Source organism: Leuciscus leuciscus (assembly GCF_965113295.1).
Source record: "Leuciscus leuciscus genome assembly, chromosome: 15".
Lineage (NCBI taxonomy): Eukaryota > Metazoa > Chordata > Actinopteri > Cypriniformes > Leuciscidae > Leuciscus > Leuciscus leuciscus.
The window spans coordinates 2,258,025-2,274,207 of NC_138739.1; the positions used below are offsets into that span (position 1 = coordinate 2,258,025).

At 40.6% G+C, this 16,183-nt stretch overlaps 1 protein-coding gene across 1 annotated transcript; it reads left to right on the top strand.

Annotated features, from left to right (window-relative positions):
- Window positions 1-2,336: 2,336 nt before the first annotated feature.
- LOC309475804 (uncharacterized protein) lies at window positions 2,337-13,355 on the top strand. The gene is made up of 5 exons (XM_082138721.1): window positions 2,337-2,475; window positions 2,849-3,057; window positions 7,785-7,896; window positions 9,010-9,105; window positions 10,261-13,355. Exons 1-5 carry the CDS (start codon window positions 2,431-2,433, stop codon window positions 11,725-11,727), a joined length of 1,929 nt encoding a protein of 642 aa, XP_081994847.1. The 5' UTR covers window positions 2,337-2,430; the 3' UTR covers window positions 11,728-13,355.
- Window positions 13,356-16,183: the final 2,828 nt, after the last annotated feature.

Genomic DNA, 16,183 nt, shown 5'->3' on the forward strand with positions numbered 1-16,183 from the left:
TATAGTTATCGTCCGCTGGTGTGGACACTAATATAGTTATCGTTATAGTTATTGTCCGCTGGTGTGGACACTAATATAGTTATCATTATAGTTATCGTCCGCTGGTGTGGACACTAATATAGTTATCGTTATAGTTATCGTCTGTTAGTGTGGACATCATTCTTGGTGTGAATGTGCTTTAACTAACCTGACCCCGAATACTTGATTTGTGCTCCAGTGTGAGTGTTTGTGCTCTGACACGAATCTGTCACGTACTTTCGCCAGCGAACGTCTCCCTCACATTATCCTCCTCGCAGAACCCCGGCTTTAAGGACAGTGGGTTTATTTATTCATGCCTCTCTTCTGGTTTACTGGAGCTTCTGATGCCTCGACACAGATTTGCACTTTCCTCTGGCGTGCGTTCATGTGCCGCCCGCAAGAGAGACTCGCGAGTGTTTCCCTGACGGCTGTCAGATTCGCTCACGTCCCGAATCTCCCACCAGAGAGTTCAGGATCCCAGAGTCCTTAAAAACCCAGCGAAAACACACCAGAGAGGAAATCTGTGCACGGCCTCAAACATTTCTCACCTAAACTATCCCAAGAACAAATGATCTCGGGTCTCATTTATAAAACTGTGTGTAGGATCCTCACTAAAAGTCGACATGCGCCTGAAAGCCAAAAATGGCGTCCGGCAAAAAATATTCAGATTTATAAAAGCGTGTGTACGCCAGAACCTGCGCAGAATCCCCTTTATAATCCCAGTCAGAGGAAGAATGTGAACACGCGTCTCCACCCCGAAATAACCATATATGTGCTTACAACACCTCCTTTTACTACGCTTATCCTCATCTGCATATCATTTGCATATGCATATTCATCTACGAGATACAATGTTTAACGGTACAAGACATCAGGAAAATATGAGATATGGATGTGCGTCACATTACATTGATAACAATCATTTATCCTCGCCTTGTGTTTGAATAAATCAATCAAATGGTATAAAATACATTTCAGAGAAAGTTTTTCTCAATCTTTTCCACCGGCCAAATTTAATTGCTTTATATTTTTAATGGAAACACAAAGGCCTTATTGTTCATTATTGATCATTATTTGCGTGTACATATTTTCTGCTGTTATCATGCGCTGAGCAAACATTATCACACAGCGTGCCTCACAGTGTTCAACAGCAGCGCATACACTACAGATATTGCTATTCATTAGAATATAACAAATGTTGTATCTTGTTGTAATGATTTCATGTAATTTAAGTGCTTAACTCTATTAATGTGAATGGCATATTTAATCTAAATGTGTGTATCAGATGTAAATTATAGTGTAAATCATTCTTTTATGTATTTAAACTGTTATTGTGAACTGAGCTGCTATTTACAGTTAAAGGAGTGGTTGATTCTGATTTGACTTTTCTAACTTTAGTTAGTGTGTAATGTTGCTGTTTGAGCATAAACAACATCTGCAAAGTTATGACGCTCAAAGTTCAAAGCAAAGGGAGATATTTGCTTTTACAGAAATCGCTTTTTAAGAACTACAACAAACGGCTGGTAGAGACTACACCACATTCCTCCCGGGTTAGTGACATCACCAACCCTAACATTTACATAAACCCCGCCCCCGGAAACGAGATTTGTAGATTATGCTAATCAATGACTAGAAGATAGTTAACTCCACATCAGCAGCAGCTCATTTGCATTTAAAGGTACACACACACAAAAAAGGCATGTTTTTGCTCACTCTCAAAAAGGGAAAATTTTAACATGTTATAAAATATCTGTGGGGTATTTTGAGCTAAAACTTCACACACACACTCTGGGGACATCAGAGACTTATTTTACATCTTGTGAAAAGGGCATTATAGGACCCCTTTAATGTTTGTCCTAAAAGTCCTTTGAATAAATCAAGAATAAAAATTGGTGGTTGCACACATTCTCAACTTTAACACTAGGACTAGTGGTAATGAGTGAGTTAATTAATTCTTCTCATTAATTAAATGCATATTTATGTCTTCACAGCTCTGGAATCTGATTGAATGCTGGACACGAGCGTCTAACGAGGGTCGACCCCTGCCAGCCAATCAGCTCTCGCGCTCAGCTGACAGGCGCAGCTGCTTGACCAATCACAGCAGAGATGTGCCAGAGGTGGGCGGGGCTTGAGTGCTGGAGTGGCAGTGTTCAGTGTCGAACGCTCAGAGAGAGAGAGAGAGAGAGAGAGGAGAGACAGCGCTCCGTTCGTCCGATACTCCTGCGCGTCTCTCTCACTGCAGCTCTGTATGCGAGTGTGTGTGTGTGTGTGTGTGTGTGTGAGGGTATATGTGTGTGTGTTCATGTATGCCGGCAGCAGCTGCATCGCTCCTTCATCCTCTTCATCTTCATCTTGCGTTCGGAGTGAATTCACAGCATTGGCGCACAATCCTGCTCATCTGTTGCCTTGGTGATGGGCTGTCGACTGTCAGGGCCGTGGATGGGCGACGGGATGGGGGTGAGTCCAGTGTGTGTGTGTGTGTGTGTAAATGTTCACGATTGTGTGCTGATGGTGATTAGGAGTGACAATGATGCTGGTTCAAACACACACACATACACACACACATGTGCCGTCTCTCTCTCATGACTCATGCAGTGATGTGTGTCGGTATGAAGATGCAGCATGATTTTCGTCATGTGTGTGTGTGTGTGGTACGAATCCGGTCAGCTGTGGTGCTGAGTGAGGAATATGTTCACACAGCTGCGCTTCAGTCAACCTATAGCAGTGATAAACCGAATCAGGCTAAATAGAGCGTGCGCTAAAACGTCTGAACGCGCGAGATCCGGACTGAAATTAATTGCGTTTTTCTGTTGGTTTGTTTGTCGTTCAGGTTCACGGCCAGGATTTGACGCACCTGCAGAAGCGAGAGGCCTTCCGTATCCTGGCCAGCTATGAGCAGCCAATCACGCTCCAGATCGAGGGGAGGGGGCGGAGCCTGCAGTATAACCGAACGACGGATTGCAGCACGCAAACGGAGCGACCGTGGGATCCTCTCCGTCCGCACTCGTGTTCCCTGCCTCGTCTGCCTCCCTCGGACAGGTGCGACACACCTGTAGCTCACCGGCGCCACCTGCAGGACAAACACAGACATGCAGACGTTCACACACAACGCAATCTCGTGCTGAAATTGGCCTATGTACCATGCTAGTTTATGAGCATTGCGTTTTTAAGAACAAAATAGCTGCGTTCAATTAAATGATTGAAATGACGAGTGTGTCTTGTGTAGAGCTGGGCGGTATACCAATCATACCGAATACCGGTGTTTATTTTTGTTATGATATGAATTTTTAATATACCGCATTACCGGTATATGTCGCTTTAACAGCGTTGGGAACGCGGCGCGACACTGTTTGAGAGGGTCTTTCACTGTTCACTGGTGATGCTCAGATGTGTGTGTGTTACTGTGACGGTGAAGATGGAGAGGTTAAACTATAATTGATAGCTGTCAAATTATATTGTTTCCCATACATTAGTTCACAATATCAACACAGCCTTTTCGAAAATCTATTTGCGGTTGACTTTGACATCGCTGAATAAACATGAGCACTGCACGTTTCACAGTCGAAACGCGGCGCGGGTGTTCTTATATGAATGTATCTTTGAAGGGAACGGACTATCTTTAGAAAAGTTTCGATGTTATTTTCATTTAATCTTTCTTAATCTTTCCTGACAAAGCAGCGTTTATGTGTTCATCCGTTACCGTGGAAACCGCTGTTTCTGCCGCTCCTACAGCGCCTCCTGCTGGACCTCTTTATAAACACTGCAAACCTGTATTAACACCAGTGTGGAATTTTCTACAATATTCACTCATGACAGTAAAATAGGGCGTTCTAAGTCAATCTACTACAGTATTTCCTCTCTCACTCAGTAGAACATGTGGTTTACACCCAGTCATACTTGGAAAAATAAAATACCGTCATATACTGTGAAACCGGTATAATTTTGAAAAAAACCCGTGATATGGATTTTTGGTCATTCCGCCCAGCACTAGTCTTGTGTGAACGACTTTCTTTTTATGGTGCTTGCATACTTATTTGTAACGTTGGAGTGGCCATTTTTAACTTGAATGTGCACGACTTCTAGTGTTCCTTTTAGCTGTATGAAAACAGTTTGATATTGCAAATTAGTATATCTTATCACTATAATTCGTTATACTACAATTAATCTTCAAGTTATGTACCTATCCACCTTATTTTGTGGGAGAGTGTTCTTTAGATTACTAAAGTCTCCCTGTAGTCTCTAAAGCTGAGCTCAGTGGTAAGAGCATTGCGTTAACAACGCAAGGTTGTGGGTTCGATCCCAGGGGATTGCACATGCCTATGTATAAATGTATAGGATAACGCAATGTAAGTCGCTTTGGATAAAAGCGTCTGCCAAATGCATAAATGTAAATGTAGTCAAAAATGTTATCCCTAAAACTCATCTTTGATCTCCAAAATGACATAGGCTATTTAAACGTTTTTCTTTGAAAAAAATGTGTCATGCCTTTAAATATCTTGACTGTAACTCGACACCCTTGCCTCATTTAGTATGCGCGGTTCTATTAATATGGAAATGAGCCCCGCCTCCACTCACTCACTCAGCTCAGAGATCCACTGGTTGACGATCACACGTTGATCTGATTGGTTACAAGGTAGTTTGTGACGTCAGATACACCAGCGATTTCAAAGCGTGTGTTTGAGACTGTCTTTGGTTCACTGCAGTTTTAAGGAGGAAATACTCAGCAATGGTGTCGACTTATGAATCTACACATGGTTTGTCTTAAAGCGTATTAAAAACACCACATAGACACATAAACAACATTAAAAGCTGGATTTTCACCACAGGGCGACTTTAAAATGTTCTTCACACTAAGAAAATGGTTTTATGAACTGAACAGAACCAAAAATGGTGGTTCTACGGCATCGCTGCGAAAACCTCCTTTATTTAAAGAGTGTTAACTAAGAATAACAAAGTGCAGTAAACGGTAAAACTATTTGTGCTAGTACATACCAGTGTGTTTATGATTACGATAATATATTGAAATAATATGAATATGAATAGTTTGCAGTAACAGACTGTATTTGTACAGCTTAAATAACTGGAAGCCAACGATAACGAAAGCTTTACTGATGTCGACACGCGCTCTTACGTTAACAATACTAACGTAAGAAATCGGAAGTCTTGCACATTCACAGAAAATAGCTTACTTTGTGTTGCAATACTGTTTGAACTTAGTGATTTCAATGGCCATGTTGTGTTTGTTAGGACAGGACTTTTAAAAGTACTCTGTCATGTGACCAAAAGTTGCTAATTTTAATTATGAGAAGCACTGACCACCAATGAGAATGTCCATCTATGCATCTCATAACACACATGTTCCCATCCGTCACGCTCCGTCAGAGCCTTTTCTAGCATGTAAGCTGCCTTAAGGCACAGTCATGCTAGGGTTTGCATCCATGCGCATGTAAACGAGGGGGAATGTGCATGCGAGCAGATTTGATCCTTTGCCGCATTCTGAAGTTTCATCATGTGCGGTGAACGCTCACCTCTTGAGTTCATATAGCGAAAAGACGTTTGATCAATTGAGAGCATTTCCAGTCTAGAAGGATAAACATCAAGCAGTGGCTCCAGACTACAAACATGATAAGCTCAAAAAAATTAAACCTTTAATGAAAGCCAAATTATATTTTTGGTTTCCAAATTCGACAATTGAGAAGAAAGACTGAGCGCGTAGCTTCTTACTTTAGCTTAGAAGCCACAATTGTGTGCTGTCATTAAGGCACATTTTAGTATTTTGAGTATTGAAATAAGTTTCAATTTGATGCTGGAACTGAATATGTCCCATATAATTATTAAAAAACAAAATTGTAAGAACATTTCTTACTGTTTGAAGAAGTTACATGTGTTGATTATTGTTCTAAACATGTCATCCACTTTTCTGCTTACTCCCAAAGAAAGTTTCCCTTCAGCCTCTCAGAGCTGCTAAACCATAACTAATAATATTTTAGTAAAAATACTTAAGTGTTTTGAATATTTATCTTTAATTACACATTGTTAAATGAACAAACAGTCAGTAAATAGATTAATATAAATCTTACTAATCTGAAGTTAGTCCAAGTAACGGTTCCGGTTCTTTTCAAACGAAAAATGCGCGCTTTTCTGCGAGGGCGTCGGTTGCGAACTCCGTAACGGCTCTGAACGATTCTCTGATTGAGAGTTGCCTGATGTTAAAGGGATAGTTCACTTTAAAATTAATTTTTGGTATGTTTTAGCTTACCTCAAGGGCATCCAAGATGTAGGTGTCTTTTTTTCCGCAGTAGTTTCAATTTTGATATTTTTAGGTCAAACCGTTCTTGTGTGTCAGTCATAATGCAGGTCGATGGTCACTGTCTCAAAGAGCATGCACAGAGTCCAAATTAAAACAATTCCCCGTCGTCCAAATTAAACAATTCCCCATCGTAAGTACACATTGATGGCCTAAGACACGAAACGAGCGGTTTGTGTGAGAAAACGAACAGTATTTATATCGTTTTTACCTCTTGAACACAGCCATGTCCAAGTGATCTGATCTGACGTGTACGCAGACTGGTGCATAGATATATACACACTAGATTTCGCCTTGTCTACGGCAGTTCATTGGAACGAATGTCTTTAAGGCGACATCTAGTGTATATATCTATGCACCAGTCTGCGTACACGTCAGATCAGATCACTTGGACGTGGCTGTGTTCAAGAGGTAAAAACTATATAAATACTGTTAGTTTTCTCACACAAACCGCTCGTTTCATGTCTTAGGCCATCAATGTGTACTTACGATGGGGAATTGTTTAATTTGGACGACGGGGAATTGTTTTAATTTGGACTCTGTGCATGCTGTTTGAGACAGTGACCATCGACCTGCATTATGACTGACACACAAGAACGGTTTGACCTAAAAATATCAAAATTGAAACTACTGCGGAAAAAAAGACACCTACATCTTGGATACCCTTGAGGTAAAACATACCAAAAATTAATTTCAAAGTGAACTATCCCTTTAAAGTGCTTCGACTTCCAGGTTGTTTCGTGAATCTTTTTGACTGACTTATTCAAAAGAACTGGTTCACACGAGTCCTGAATCACGATTCAGAACGAGTTCGGTGTTGTTTCGTGAATCTTTTTGACCAAAAGAACTGGTTCGAGTCATTTGCACGCGAATCGGCTCTGTCCTAACGCAAATGAGAAGTTTTCCGGATTTTCAAAATGTATTAGATTTCCAAATTATTGTTGTAAATATTTAATATCTAACTCAAAGTTTGGTGGCCTGAGATTGAAACCGAACAGGGAGGAAAACTCTTATTTTTTGTTTTTGCATCAACACAATTAATAATGTTTAGTTTATTAAAACATTTACTTTTTGCAATGTGGCAGGATATATATATATATATATATATATATATATATATATATATATATATATTACATTTAGTGGCGTTTAATAGGAAACACATTACTACTATAATTATAAACTACCCATTACTGTTAATTATAGACTACCCATTACTGTTAATATGACTATTTATGTAATATCCATAGTTCATATAACCATCACACTCTTTGTAGCCGTCTTTATGCTGCTGTTGCTCTTTATATCAGAATAAGGTCAGATCTTTATAAACACAATAACAGCATCTTATATGAAGGGGGCGTGTCCTATAGCTGGAGGGAGGGGGCGTGGCTTGTGTTATCAGCTTTTAATATATATTTAAGTGTAATATATGAGTGTTTTGTTGTTGTCTTCTCAGGATGTACTACAATCACATGACTCTGCCCGTGAACCGTAGAGAGGGAAGCAGGTACGAGTATCTGCCAAACACGCCCAGAGACCTGGAGCACCGGCAACGCCTGGCCTACAACGTGAGTTATTAACATGATCACATTATGAAGATTATAAGCTGTTAATATTCATGAGGAGATGCATAGTTATTGATTTACCCTTTATGTGGAGAAAAACGGTGTGTGGCCACCAGTGTCTGATATGTGCCACATTTTAAAGGTCATGCAAACAATAATTTAGGTCGAATATCAAGTATTTCTTCCCAAATCCTGATCGAGTGTTTAAAAGCGGTTGTTTCATGCTTCTTGTGTGTGTGTGTGTGTGTGTGTGTGTTTGAGTGGGTGAGTGAGTGAGTGAGTGAGTATGTGTGTGTGTGAATGAGTGTGTGTGTATGTGTGTGTGAGAGTGTGTGTGTATGTGAGTATGTGTGTGTGAGAGTGAGTGTGTGTATGTGTGTGAGTGTGTTTGCGTGAGTGAGTGCGTGAGAGTGTGTGAGTGAGTATGTGTGTGAGTGTGTGTGTGTGTGTGTGTGTATGCGAGTGTGAGTGAGTGCGTGAGTGAGTATGTGTGTGTGAGAGTGAGTGTGTATGTGTGTGAGTGAGTGTGTATGTGTGTGAGTGAGTGTGTGTTTGCGTGTGAGTGTGTGTTTGCGTGTGTATGCAAGTGCGTGAGTGAGTATGTGTGTGAGTGAGTGTGTATGTGTGTGAGTGTGTGTGTATGTGTGTGAGTGTGTGTGTTTGCGTGTGTGTGAATGCGTGTGTGCGTGTATGCGAGTGTGAGTGAGTGCGTGCGTGTGAGAGACACTGTGTATGAGTGTGAGAGTGTGTGTGTATGAGAGTGTGTGTGAGTGAGAGAGTGTGTGTGTGCTGTTCTCCAAACAAACGAGTTTTTCAAAATGGAGCTGCTCTCTTATGCACTGGAATTATTCATGCATTTAGCTACGCCTGGGAATACACACACACACACACACACACGTGTGATGCGCAGGAGGAAACAGCCCTTAATAAAGAAACTGAAGGAGAGACAGACAGACGTTTACTGTTCAGTGGTGTAAAATAATCACTCTTCCACATCACAGCCTCGTTATGCTAATAATCCATCGGGAAGCTTCGGAAATGCTGGGATGTTCTTCTCACACATTGACCGTAACAATCCAGTATGAACTTATCTCTGGACTGGTTTAATGGTTTCAGGAGCAGGAGTTCTCCAGTGGCGTTTCTCAGGGACAGAACTGTCTGATCGGCTGCTGCAAAACCAACTTCGAGGAGCCCAGAAGTTTCCAGAGTCAGGTGAGAGTCACATGACTAGGACTGAAGGAACAACTGACGAAAACGCTGAATTATTGAGTATTCAATGTGGGGTTGTGAATATAGTCAAAAAATGTGCCTGAGTGAATCTAGAACCGCAGCATGTGTAGTTGTTGTTCTGGTTCTCGTGTGATTCTCTTCATCCGTCACGGCCCGAGAGGCGAGGAGTCACATGTTATGTAAGTTAAGTGTTACCAGGCAACAAGCGATCATAAATATGGTGAAGATTCTGAGCCATCGGAGCGACTCTTGAGCCGTTCAGCCAATGGAATTCATGTAGAATTTAAAGGAGTAGTTCACTTAAGAATTAAAATGTCCTGATAATTTACTCACCGCCACGTCATCCAAGATGCTCATGTCTTTCTGTCTTCAGTCGAAAAGAAATAAAGTTTTTTGAGGAACACATTCCAGGATGTTCCTCCATATAGTGACTTCAATGGGGTCCAACGGGTTGAAGGTCCAGATGTGAGTTTCAGTGCAGCTTCAAAGTCTCGACACAATCCAGCCGAGGAATAAGAGTCTTATCTAGACAAACCAGCCCACATTTTATAACAAAATAAACATTTATATACTTTATAACCACAAATGCTCGTCTTGCACTAGCTGTGATGCGACACACATTACGTAATCAGGTTGAAAGATCAAGCGTGACAGGGGGAAGTACCGACCTAGTGTTTACAAAGCCAACGGAACTTGTGTTCCGGTTCAGAAATGTAGGGTCGGGCGAAAAACTCCATCTCATTTTCTCCTCCAACTTCGTTGTTTTACCTTTCAACGTGATTACGTACCGTGTGGCGCATCACAGAGCTAGTGCAAGATGGGCATTTGTGGTTAAAAAGTATATAAATGTTTATTTTGTTATAAAATGGCCGCTGGTTTGGCTAGATAAGACTCTTATTCCTCGGCTGGGATTGTGTCGAGACTTTGAAGCTGCAATTTGGACCTTCGACCCGTTGGACCCCATTGAAGTCACTATATGGAGAAAAAACTATTAAAGCTATTATTTTCACTATTGATACTACTATTACCGATACCGATTATTAGACGATACATCGGTGCATCTCTAGTAAAATCACTGTAACTCATCACTTTGAGTTGCTTATTGCTCTAATGTCTTAATATGTGTGTTTGTGCCAGACTGATGAGGATGACTACCTGATGGAGAAGCCCCTGGGTTACCTGCCTCTTCACCACGAGCTGGACAGTGGCCTCGGCTGGACTGATGGGAGTTTCCACCAGGGGGAGCTGTCGGGGGTGGAGACGGAGGAGGGGGTGGAGGAGTGCCACGCCCGCGGAGGTAGAGGAGGCTCGCCCTCGTCAGAGTCCTTCATCTCGTCAGAACTCAGCGACTCTGGTTTCTACAGCGTCAGCACTGGCGAGTTCCTCCGCTTCCAGCGTCTTCTAGAGAAGCGCATGCGCCATTACAACGCCCGACTGCACCACCAGGGGGAGCCGTGTTCCCGCGAGCGGCGTGACAGCCAGATTAAACACCCGCTGGAAGCCATCCCGGAAACGCTGACGGTTCAACCTCAAAATGTCTGCGTGGGGTCGCGAGGTTTGTCGCGGGTGTCGTCGGTGCAGTATCGCAAGGCGGAGCGGCCATCTTTGAACAGGCATAGCTCTAGCAGCGGCTCGCTGTTTAATCCCGCGGTGCACTCCACGTGTAGTACGCCGTCCGGCCAGCGGCGGGCGTTGCCACATCCGAGCTCTGTGGGAATGCTAAGGAGGAGCCGGACGCTTCATAACCGCCCTACGCCTATGGAGTACCGCAGACGCGCTAGTCACCCAGCCTCGCCTAATTATAGCAGCGCTACGCTGCATCCCTGCAGCCACGGAGCCGACCTTCCCACAAATCTCCCTGAGGAGCCAGACTTGCCAGTGGTTAGTCACCCCGCACTCCCTACGCGGACTGCACACGCTATGCATGCAATGAGCCATCCATCCCTGATCTCTCCCGCGGAGGAGCTCTGCTACATGCCTCCGAATCTCCATGAGCGCAGGATGCTAGCATCCACCGATCCCGTGATGGAGCAGCCACCTAGTCAGCAACGGTTCCACACGCTAAGCCACACGCCCAGTCAGGATGCTAACGACACCTGGCCGAAACCCGCTAACCGCGCGGGTTCGTGTGGAGGAGGTGGACTCTATAGCACCTTGGAGGGACACGTTCCAACCACGGCCGCTAGGAAAACGCCAAGTGGGAACTTGCGTGCAATGCGAAACCAGATGCTACGGGACAGAGCGTCCCGACTAGCGGATGAGCGTAGCGGCATGAGCACGGATGAGGAGAGTCATAGCGAGGTACGCATGGGTCGCTACTGGAGCCGGACCGAGCGACGTGAACATATGCTACAGAAACAGCAACAGCTGCAGGCTAGAGGTGGCATGGCTACGACTGGATTGGTGCACGGGGTCGTGGGAGGAGCCAACGTAGATAGTTATAATACAGTTCTCGAGATGAGCCAGAGGAAACTAAGTCGCCTGAGGAACCGGAAGCTACTGGACGACTGGACCACCGTAGAGGAACTCCTGACACATGGATCGCGCCTGAGCGAAGACGCCCGGCAGCTGCCCATGTCGTTGCTAACGGTCACAACTGTATAGCGACACCCGCCGAGTGTGTGTGTTCAGATGTGCGTGTGTGTGTGATTGTGTGTGTTGGACCGCCCGCACTACACAAAGCTACCTCCTGAAATTGAGGTTTACTGTAGATACAGATGTTTCCAAAAAAACACCGTAGTAAATTGATTTTTAAATGTCATATTTGGAGTATCTCGTTTTGCATTGTGTTGTAAAAAAAGATGTTTTGTTAATATGGAGCGAAATCACTGCAGTTTTGATTCGACCGCATGAAGCAATACAACGACGCCAGACAAAACCGAATTTCATTTTTGGTGCCAAGAAAAGTTTACGTTACGGATCAATTTAAGGTGGTGCTAACCGTGAGATTTCATTTACTTTCAGATTATTCGCAACTATAGCCTATAAACTACATCCGATTACGTCACTTTTGCACAAAATTGAAAATTCCCTCTCAGACCGTCTTCCGCTAGCCGAATTTGTGGTGTTAGCACAGCCCCACCTTTCAATCGTGAATCTGATTCTCTGGGAATAACATCGGATAATCTAACGGCAGGTCGTGAGTCAGATGATTGGGTGTTCAGGGTCATGCCGATCTGGGCAGCGGAAAACATGAGTGTGTGTGCGGGTTCTTGCACTATAACTGTAGTTCTGTAGAGTATTTTTAAAGCTATTTTTCTTGTCCTCTTCACAATTGATGTCACTAAAAGGAACAAAGAACTTTTATAAAGACTCAAAACGAGAATTATAAGTGGTGTCAACAGCAGTACAGCAATTTGGTAACTGTTTGTTTTGTTCTTGTTCGGTGCAGAATTATATTTTCACCGCACCTTTCCGCAAACCAGAGGGGGTTCAATTTTACAATGGGCATCATGAAACACGAGCAGAATGAATTTAGCACAAATTACGGTGACAGAAATACAACAATTGACATGCTTTTCTGAATGATTAAAGGTTATTCACACCAAAGATGATAACTAACGATAAAAAATTCTAATTTAAAATAATATATGCCCACAGAGGAATGGAATCACTCTTGTTAAACCACTTTTTCCAGCTAATGAACGATAAAAACATTAACAGCCAATCAGAATCTATCGTGCTTTAAAGAGCTCAAGCATTTAAACCGCTGATAAAACTTAAGTGCCCGCTTATAATAAACAGAATGTTGGTGTGGACAGTAATATCGTTATAGTTATTATTATCGTTTTTGGTGTGAACAGGCCTTCGTCCTGCTCCCGTTTCATGAGCGAGACTTGGGCCTAATTTTTTTCCAAAGTAGAAGATGAAGTATTTTCAGAGTCACCTGTCATCGTGGGACGTTTGCGGATCTTTGTTTTGAGCAGAAAATCAGGATCTTTCCCACCTGCACTATTTTTGGTGCATGAGCACTGGAGTGTTTACAATTTTTTCCTCACAACTGTGACTCTCTGCGACGCATCTCGCTCTCCCGCCCTTTCTGAGGTAAAAATCACGTGACGTCCTTTTCACCGTGAGTCAAACGCTGTGAATAATGGATTTGAACGGATGAGACGTGCGCTATTAACGGAACTCTCTCTCTCTCTCGCATTGGATTTTGCTCGTTTCCACTTTTAGAAACCATTTTCTTGGAATATGATGTACATGTGGTTGTAATAAAGATGAGATTTTAATTAGCTACATCAAGTGTTTTTTTGGTCCTTATTGAAGTTCATAGAAATCTGTCAACAAAACTCAATTTGCGCTCAGTGTTCCCACACACTTTGACCAACGAATTTCCCATTTCCATTCGTGGGAAATGATATTCCACTTGTTCAGGATCAGGAATATTACATCTATATTACAATATTACATATGACTCTCAAACTCTGTTTGATATAGTATGACTAATGAAAGTGTATAGTCCTACTGAAGTGAAGACGAACTTTTTGATATTTTCAGATAACTTGACCATATGATTACCATACTTTCCATCGTTTTCCCCAAGACTATTTGACAAATATTATTTTAATTCATATTTATACCAATTTCTATACAATAACCAAATGTAATATGATGTTTTTGCGTTTCAATGTGAATCTGAACAGTGATTACCAGTCAGGTGACTAAAAGGAGGATGATTCTTCACTGGTGAAAGTTGAGTGTTTCTTGGATCTCTAACTATTCACTCAGATTTTTAATCTGACTACTTCAAATGTTAAAGAATAAAACACAGAAACACAAAATGGAATCCAACAGTAGAAAAGCACAAAATGGAACCGAATAACAGAAAAATGTCTTTCTTGCTCCCTCTCTTTCACGCACGCAGCACTGACGCCACCTGCTGGATGGACGCTGTCAGTGCAGGAAAACAAAATGGAGGCGGTTGATTCACCTCATGATCTGTGGTAGAAATCATAGACAGTATATAAACGGTAGAAATGCGAACAAGGTTGATTTATGTTCTTCATTCCTCTGAAAAAATTTGTATCAAAGCACTATTAAATATATATATACGGGTGAATGACGGATAAGGATTAAGATGTGAAAAAAAATAAAACTGCCAAAAAAATTCAAATTTTAGGACTTTCTATACTTATTAGAGTGTTGTGTATGTAATGCAATGACATGTACACATTTCAAGAATGTAATTAACCACTTTTTTTGGTGAATCAGATCTTTTTCCCCATGAAAATGTCATTCCTGGGTAACGTAATGAATTTTTAAATTAATTACATTTCTACCATTGTTGGCATATACAAATGTACTGATATCCATAATTGGAGCTCAACAAACAACTAGTGCTCGTAAAACTACATTTTAATCACAATAAATATAATCAATTTGGGATTTCATATAGACATGGGCTCAGTTTTGGCTGCTGATAACTCAAAATTCAGAACCAAATTTTAAAAAAAGCTGGAAAATGTTTAAAAATGTTTTCCAATAAAGTAAATAAGACTTGTTTTATCATTAACTCAACAAAAAACAGAATTGTGTAATCTAACACACAAATATGGGTTAAATGAATTGCCTGTGTCATTGTTAGCCGGAATGACATACTGTTAGACGGAAGGACATTCTGCAATATTTTTCAGGATTACCATAAAAACCATCCTCAGTATCATTTTTTCCTTTCCAACACTCAAACTTGAAACAAAGTAAGAGACACTGACAAGTTTTTAATGATTTAAAAAAGTTAAATTCATTGATAATGACCCATGTGACTCATTGAATCATATGAAATCAAGATGAATGACAGCTAAAATATGGCAAAAAACATACAATTATGTAAATAATGTTAATGTTAATAATATAACAATGATAACTTTGCCTAAAAGTTTACAAATGTTAATTAAAAACTAGATTGTTGTGCATATGTCATTCTGGATAACGGATGACATGTCCTGGCTAACAGGTTTTTTGTTATACAACAATGATATGTTGTTATCCAGGAATGACAAAAACCAATATTTTTTCTTTATAATCAGGCACTAACTTAACCACCTATGGAAAACTACAACTTAGCTATCATCGCTTAAGGTAACCTTTTAGATCAAATAGATCGTTTTTTAATATAAAATCATTATAAATGTTTTATTAGTGTTATCCAAAAGGTCACATTGATATTGCTACAAAGTGCACCAGTGACCGAAATATCAAAATATCGACATTTTAAGAGACGCTTCCTGACCTTTGCACATGTTCTAGTGCTCCTTCAGGGTCTTCTTTTTGATACAATATTATGTCACATGACATACCAAAATGCATTATGGTCCAAAATGGTCATTGATGTCTGTTATCTAGGACTGACATTAGAGAAATCACAATTTGGGGACAAAAGTCGTTCTGTCATAAAAATGTAAATAAGCTTAGTTTTATCACTATATTTGTAGGAATCATTGAAAACATCAATACAATTATGCCCAAGTAGATTTTAAATACTTTTATTTATATTTTTAAAAATTTTGTTGTATTTTTGTATTCAGATTTTAAGCCGGGACAGTTACCCGGAATGACATTTTGAGACTTTTGAGCTCAATAGTTCCTTAAAGATTAATTATTTATAATGAATTCTCACATGAGTAATTAAAGAGGGGGAAGTTGAGTCACTTAATGAAGTGCATTTAAAAATGTATACATTTTTATATTATGAATATGCTTGGGACACCAGAATTGACACGCCACGTCATTGACCCATATATATATATATATATATATATATATATATATATATATATATATAAACTATTAAATATGAACAAACAAACACATAAAAAAATACCCCCCCCAAAAATGAAATTTTATTAAAAATAACGTAACTTTTTGCGAATGTTAAAATAAACTAGATGAAACAAAAACACATTTTAGATATTTACAAAAATAAAAATGTTATATTTAAAAAAAATTGTAAATGTCAAAATAAACTTGAGTAAACAATGAGAACAGACTAAAACGTTAAACTAAAACGAACAAAATTTTGCAAAATTAATTTAAAATCTATTTTGTGAAGGTTAAAATA